This window comes from Lycium ferocissimum, chromosome 10 (genome assembly GCF_029784015.1).
Source record: "Lycium ferocissimum isolate CSIRO_LF1 chromosome 10, AGI_CSIRO_Lferr_CH_V1, whole genome shotgun sequence".
In the NCBI taxonomy this organism is placed as follows: domain Eukaryota; kingdom Viridiplantae; phylum Streptophyta; class Magnoliopsida; order Solanales; family Solanaceae; genus Lycium; species Lycium ferocissimum.
Window position 1 is genome coordinate 39,717,908 of NC_081351.1, and position 7,757 is coordinate 39,725,664.

The 7,757-nt window shown below is 32.8% G+C and overlaps 1 protein-coding gene and 1 long non-coding RNA gene across 3 annotated transcripts; one reads left to right on the plus strand and one right to left on the minus strand.

Moving 5' to 3' along the window:
* Positions 1–396: 396 nt before the first annotated feature.
* On the minus strand, positions 397–1,136 carry LOC132033829 (uncharacterized). The gene is made up of 3 exons (XR_009408877.1): positions 901–1,136; positions 741–800; positions 397–490 (listed from the first exon to the last, which is right to left on the minus strand). It is a non-coding gene; the product is annotated as an uncharacterized LOC132033829 (long non-coding RNA).
* A 1,620-nt stretch (positions 1,137–2,756) lies between these two features.
* Positions 2,757–7,396, plus strand: LOC132033823 (MA3 DOMAIN-CONTAINING TRANSLATION REGULATORY FACTOR 2). Of its 2 annotated transcripts, none has more exons than XM_059423932.1 (5): positions 2,757–3,186; positions 3,446–3,923; positions 4,264–4,358; positions 4,435–6,282; positions 7,094–7,396. In XM_059423932.1, the coding sequence occupies exons 2-4, from the start codon at positions 3,653–3,655 to the stop codon at positions 6,268–6,270; spliced, it is 2,202 nt and encodes a 733-aa protein (XP_059279915.1). In that variant the 5' UTR covers positions 2,757–3,186; positions 3,446–3,652; the 3' UTR covers positions 6,271–6,282; positions 7,094–7,396. The 2 variants fall into 2 exon arrangements, with proteins under 2 accessions (XP_059279915.1, XP_059279914.1); XM_059423931.1 differs by having other exon boundaries at positions 2,760–3,186; positions 7,118–7,396.
* The last annotated feature ends 361 nt before the right edge of the window (positions 7,397–7,757 follow it).

Here is a 7,757-nt window from a genome sequence, read left to right on the forward strand (position 1 = left end):
ACCCATTAAGTCTTTGTCAGATCTCCTTTCTTGTCTAACTGTTCCCATATGACTATTTCTAAGCTTCTTCCTCCAAATGCCTAACAAACTTAACACACAATAATTGTAACCAAAAACTTGTATGGTAGAATACTCCAAGAATCTGAGCCTGTTTTGTCTGTTGCTTATTCATTCAGTACTAGTGAGTTTGAAACTTGTCCCGCTAGCAACTAAACTGCAGTTTTAGGTACATTTATTACTGTTTCTTTCCTATGTTCTGCAATCTTTTTCTTTTGGAAAATATTTGCATGATAGCTCATTCAGTTTTATAAAAAAACTGTAGCAAAACAAATTAACTCTCTTCACTAATTTTAACACTTAAATTATGCATCACATTCCAAAAAATTCTTTTACACGAACCGAAATCTCTGAGCTTATTTTTCTTCTTTCCATGGCCATCCAAAATTCCGTTCTTCACAACTACAACGCTACCGTTACCTTTCTCCTTTGTCTACATAGCAACAACAGCATATTAAAATGAGATTGACATAAATAGCCAAAATAATAGCCTGCAAATGTATATTTTTTGTATATTAGTGTATAATATACATTTTTTGTACATAATAATGTATATTTTTTGTATACTTTAACTAGCGAATGTAATTATTTTTGGCCAACCAGTCAAATGTGTAACTTGCCCTATTAAAATTAACATAGAATATTATAAAGGTGTCTGGATATTAGGAAGAAGAAGCAATAACCTTTTGGCAACTGCAATTCGAAAGGCGAGCAGATAAATTAGCATTTTCGGATTCCAATTCCTGTGTTTCAAATTGAAAATTTCAGCACACAGTAAATAGTGATTATGGAACATTAATTATTTGAATTAGATTTTTTTTTAAATTATTAACAAAAGGTTACCTTGATTCTGCTTCTAAGAGTTTCGAGTTCCGATTGAAGGGTTCCAACGAGGTCCATCTCCGACACCGGATATTTAATGGAGCTCCAAACTTCAGATTCGGAGCTCCGACTATATTTATATGGAGTATGAGTTAAAGGATTAGCTTGATTTTCTATTTACAACTTTTTAAGTTAGCTAATCATCATTTTAATTATGGTTTAGGGTTTAGACAAGTATTCTTTACTCAAACTCTCCACTTAACCTTTTCCCCGAAAATATTAATTCCTAGTAACAGTTAGGTATTTTGATTAAATTAATTTTAATTAATAAGATTCTTGCTTATTTATTGTCTCGAATAAATAGATGTAAATTTAAAAAAATAAAATTAATTTCTTCTTAATGTTATAAGTAAACACTTATTTTGAACCAAAATAAAAAAATAAAGGGACTTATTTTGGACCAGAGGGAGTAATTGTAACTAAATTACCCTATCAAATTTAATGTTCAAAAGAATGTGGCAACTTCCTTAAGAGGTGACTAGACCGGTAACGTGATTTACCATATAAATTTGGCTTTAATAATTTTCCGGGTGTGGTTGAGTTGGTTTGAGGCTGCATAAGGAAAAGGTTCAAACCCCCCCCCCCCCCCCAACCCCCCAATACCTTCTTAATCTAGCTCGCCGGGTTTATCCACAAAAAAAATGTCCAATATAGTGTTTGGAGTTCCAAAAAAAAAAACACATTTTAGTTAAGGTTGAATACATAAATTGTTATTGGACTAAAGTAAGATCCATTTGTCCATACAAATTTTTCGGGAAAAAAAAAACATTTTTTTTGCGCGGATTGAACTTCTTGAGTCTTTAAATTTCAAGTTCTTTAAGTGAAAAGAATACTGAGGTTCTAGGTTCAGTCGAACTGTGCATAAAATAAAATAAAAAATAATGGGCGCGTGTATCATTTTTTTTTTCAAATTAAATGCTTGTTCTTTAAACACAGTTTAGACTTTAAAATAACCAAAAGTGTCCTTTAACTTTTTTTTTTTTTTTCTTAAGGAAAATTATTACAATTTTATGTCTAAGTATGTCTCGTAGAACTTTTCTAATAAACTTATAAATATCTATAGTTATTCTTTAAGAAAAGTATTTATTTACTTGCCTTGCAATTTTTTTTAAAAAAAAAATTTGGTAAATTTCTGCACGCGAAGGGGAAAAGTTATTTGAGGGGGTTTAAATGATATGAGGAAAAATTTAAAGGCACCCCAAAAGAAGGGCAACCCTGGGAATTGCCCAAAAAAAATGTCCACTATAGTGTTTGGTCAGATTATGCGTTTGATTGACTTTTTTTAAAAAAAAAAAAAAAAAATTGAACCTGAGTTTCAAGTTTGTGAAAAGAAAAAATCAGTCATAATATTCATTTTTTTTTTCAAATTAAATGCTTGTTCAAACACAATTGACTTTAAAATACCGTCATAATTCAAAGTCTCAAAAATCAAATAGCAACAAAAAAATACTATCGCTTATTTACAAGAAGAAATGCATTAAATAAAGCTAAATCACTTGTTAGCTTTCTTTGATTGTGTCCTGAGATGTTCTTTCACTTGTTCTTTTCTTTTATTCGTGTTCATTTGGAGTTGTGTGATTATTAACAAGACGTTGACAGTAAATGGATGTAGAAAAGATTTATTAGTCATTAATTTATTTAAAATATCTTACCTTCTACATAGGATACGTTATACTACTAAGATTTTGGTATAAAATAAATGTTGACTTTAGCTAATCTCTCCAACCCAATATAAGATCAATTTAATCCTAAAATTTATACTGGGATAATCCATTTAATCCCTTGAACCAGACTGCCAACGGCCATGAGTCGGTTTAGTAAACTTCAAATATTGAATAGCTAAACTTATAAAGGAATACTTTTGTTTTATGAACAAAAAAAAAAAAGAATAATAATAAACGAAGAAAAAGATCATCACATGTAGAGAAAATCAAAGCTTTTTCTGTTAGAATGACAGTTGGTAGACCATAACTTCCCGTTTCAAAAGGCGCAATCTTAGTAATCTCTGTCTATTTCAGATCCATTAAGTCTTTGTCAGATCTCCTTTCTTGTCTAACTGCTCCTATATGACTATTTCTAAGCTTCTTCCTCCAAATGCCTAATAAACTAAACACACAATAATTGTAACCAAAAAGTTGTATAGTAGATTAATACTCCAAGAATTTGAGCCTGTTTTGTCTATTGCTTATTCATTCAGTACTAGTGAGTTTGAAACTTGTCCCGCTAGTAACTAAACTGCAGTTTCAGGTATTTGTTACTGTTTCTTTCCTATGTTCTGCAATCTTTTTCTTTTGGAAAATATTTGCATGAAATTAGAGAGATGATATTCAAGTGGAATGGCTAAGTTATTGTATTCGAACTTGTAACATTATGTTCGAATTATGCATCAACTTGGAGATCAACAAACCGAATATTAGCTGCCATTTCAATAATTTGAATCAATCTCAAGGTTGATCTCCTTTTTTTCTCTCCTTCTCATTGAAGTTTTCTTGTTTAATATTCTTAGAATCATTGCACAACTTTCTGCGGCTTGGAGTTGGACGAAGTTGATTTAGCAGAGAGACGAGTCGGCTATTCCTGGCTCATTATCAGACAATCACTTACTCACAAACTTTGTGCGGAAAAATAGCTTTGTCGATATGATACTTCCCATATCCTACTTCCAGTATTAATACAGTTCACAATTCCTTGGTGAAATTGGTTACTTTTGAAGATGGATTTTACAACCGGAAAGTTATCAAATGAACACCAAGAACAACTACGATCTGCTTCAGAAAGTGCAGATCCATTATCAGTATCCCCATTACAGATATCTCCAAAATCACCATGCTCCCCGAAGTCCCCGAAGTCCCCAAAGTCCCCAAAATCTCCAAGGTCCCCAAGGTCTCCCGGTGATCGTCACACCAAGCATGGCTCAGACAGGGGAAGTCCCCTTAAAAATAAAAAAAATTCACATTCCCCAAGAGATGGTCGTCCAAAGAAAGGTAACTTAATAGTCTTTTTTTATCTCACATTTACATAGCAAATTTTTTCAGAACGTCGCCTTTCAACTATGGTAGTAAGAAATTTAGATAAGATTGTAATAGTCATAAACTTAAATGATTTTTGTCATGCGATTTCTCTTGTATATTTTACCTCTTTGCTTCTTGTTTATCATTATGTTGAAACTGCATTTAGTGAAAAGTTTGATTTTATAGACCCAAACAAAGTATTTGTCGTACTGAGGATTCATATGGAATTAGCTTGGGATTGACATGTAGTAATAGTTGTTGTTGTTATTAATCTATTAATCGACTCTCTTATCATGAGATTTGTGATATACAGGAGGATGTGGAGGTAAAGGCACTTGGGGTGGATTAATGGATACCGATGATGTCCATGCTATTGACCCCAATGATCCAAACTACACTAGTAGTGAGGTATTTTAGCCACTATTTTTCTTAGAAGTAAAGTTTCATAAATAGCACATCAAATTGACTTATCCCTTTTTATCAGGATATTGAGAGAACAACAAGTACTAAAGGTATGGTTGCAGCATTTGAGGAATACAAAAAGAAGGCAATAATATTAGTGGAAGAATATTTTCAGAATGATGACATAACATCCACAGCCAATGAATTAAGAGAACTTGGGATGTCTTGTTATGACTTCTACTTTATTAAAAAGCTAGTATCAATGTCTATGGACAGACATGACAAAGAAAAAGAAATGGCAGCTGTTTTATTATCTGCTCTTTATGCTGAAGTTATCAAACCCCAACAAGTCTACAAAGGTTTCAGTAAACTCTTGGAATCTGCAGATGATTTCATCGTAGACATTCCTGATGCAATCGACATTCTCGCGTTGTTCATTGCAAGAGCAGTTGTTGATGATATACTTCCTCCTTCATTTTTAGCAAAAGCAAATTCTTCTCTGCCTAAAGATTCAAAGGGAATTGAGGTGATTAAAAGAGCTGAAAAAAGTTACCTTTCCGCTCCTTTACATGCTGAAATCATCGAGCGTCGATGGGGTGGAAGTAAGAATAAAACAGTTGAAGATGTGAAGGACAAGATCAATAATTTGCTTATTGAGTATGTGGTAAGTGGAGAGAAAAATGAGGCTTGTAGATGTATTAAGGATTTGAATATGCGCTTTTTCCATCATGAAATTGTTAAGAGGGCTATTATCATGGCAATGGAAAAGCAACAAGCGGAAAATCGCCTTTTGGACTTACTAAAGAAGGCTGGAGAAGAAGGTTTGATAAACTCAAGTCAATTATCAAAGGGGTTCAATAGGATTATTGACAATATCGATGACCTGTCACTTGACATACCAAATGCAAGGGTGATTTTTCAGTCCATAATTTCTAAGGCAGCATCGGAGGGTTGGTTATGTATTTCATCTTTAAAGTCGTTATCGACACAACTTGAAAAGCAAGAAATTGATGAAAAGCTTGTGAAAGAGTTCAAATTAAAAGCTATATCCATGATCAAAGAGTACTTTTTATCAGGTGAAATTGTAGAAGTAAGTAGGTTTTTAGAGTCGGAGAACAGTTTGTGTTTGGCAGAGCTAAACTCGATATTTGTGAAAAAGTTGATAACTTTGGCTATGGACAGGAAAAACAGAGAGAAAGAGATGGCATCTGTTTTATTATCATCTGTCTGTTTTCCAGCAGATGATGTGGTAAATGGCTTTGTAATGTTAATAGAAGCAGCGGATGATACAGCTTTAGACATTCCAATTGTTGTTGAGGACTTAGCGATGTTTTTGGCTAGAGCAGAAGTAGATGAAATTTTAACTCCACAACATATGGAAGAAATTGGGAGTCAATTTTTCGAGCCGAATTCAATAGGGAACAAAGTTGTACTAATGGCAAAATCTTTGCTAAAAGGTAGATTATCTGGTGAAAGAATACTAAGGTGTTGGGGTGGTGGTGGAAGTAGTACAAATGGATGGGCAATAGAAGATGTTAAGGATAAAATAAGAAAATTACTAGAGGAATTTGAATCTGGAGGAGATGCAAAAGAAGCATATAGATGCATAAAGGAACTAGGAATGCCATTTTTTCACCATGAAGTTGTGAAGAAATTATTGGTGATTATAATTGAGAAGAAAAATGAGAGGTTATGGGGTTTTCTCAAAGAATGTTTTAGTATGGGACTAATAACTATGTACCAAATGACAAAAGGTTTTGCTAGAGTTGCAGAATCACTTGATGATTTGGCACTAGATGTACCAGGTGCTGAAAAACAATTTAAAGTTTATGTTGAAAGAGCTGAGGCTGAAGGATGGTTAGATTCCACTTTTAGTTTCAATAGACTTGGACATCCCATGGAAAATGGCTTTTGCTGAATGATTTCTAAGGTACATTCTATTCTTTTAGTTACTTGAGCACAGTTTTAGTGTGCATGTACATGTGAGATATGTTGCTCGGACTCTTCAAAAATGCTGCAGCTTCCGTGTCAGATCCTCCAAAAATGCACTATATTTGAAGGAACCGACACGCACCTGTTGGCATTTTTGAAGAGTTCTAGCAATATAGCTTTTGAGGGACATGATAAGATGATCCTAATAAATTATTACTCCTATTATCTTGTTACGCTGAGGATGTGCTAAAGATAAAATATATTGTTATGTGACATTTATTAGAACATTATCATATTTGCCACTAGAAAAAGTACAAGGTGAATGCAGATCTTACATGATAACTCTTGTGGTAATTAAGTCTATGCATATGAATGCATTTATTAGAACATAATCAATTTTATTACTTGAGAAATCAAGTACAAAGTGGATGTAAATGTTGCATGAAACTCTTGTAATATGGTATTAACTTGTGCATATAGGTGCAAATCGCGAGGTGGGGGTAAAAATACCTTTATCTCTAATTAAATGGTTAGTTTGAATAGTGTAGTATGTCGGTTTTCTTGCCTTCTTGATCAAATGAAAGAGATGTGAATTCTATTTTAAATGAACGAGGACTTGGCTTGACCTTATATTTTTGGGTAAAATACAAGAATATAACAATGATTCTGTAACTGGCGAATGCCCATAGAACGTAAGAACATGATTTTATATTTCTCCCTTTACAATAGATAAATATTAGGAGAGAAGTCGAGTTCAAGCATATATTAAAGTTCAAGTGGTTCCTATATTTCACTAATTCAAATTGTAGGTTTGTCTTTTCCTTTCTTTTCAGGACCACATAATGTTTAGCAACATCATCCAAATTGTTCTAGCAAATTGGATTTCTTTACATGGACAATAGAGATTATAAAGGGGGAGACAGTCATGAATATGCTCTAAATTAAAGTTGAGGAAGCAGAGATGAAAGCCTAGAAAAATGCTTAGCAAAAGAGATCAATTACTTCCATCATCTTTATACGTCCATGTTGATTTTTGTCTTAAGGCTAATAATTTAATTGTTACATGTACTATTGAATTTTTTAAAACTATAATGTTAATTTTACCATTTTCAGTTTTTTGTACAAGTATGTTGAGTCAAATAACCTGATTGTTTTTTCTTGCATTTGAATGACTGAGGTGCCATTGTAAAAGCTCCAATTAATCCAATGCAAGACAAACAGTCAATCTGAGCAAGGAAGGGTAATCGATCAAAACTTTACTTATAAATTATAAAATAAGAGAATTGGAGTTGAATAAGAAAATAAAATTAAAATAATCAAGGTTTATATTCTAGTGATGAGTTCGATTTCCCATTTGCCTCCCCTCTCCCCATCCGATCACATTTGATAGAATCATTTTAAAGGATCTACTCATAATTTGACATTAAGCAATTTGAAAAGAGCATTGCAGGAAAACACAGAACAATTATATTA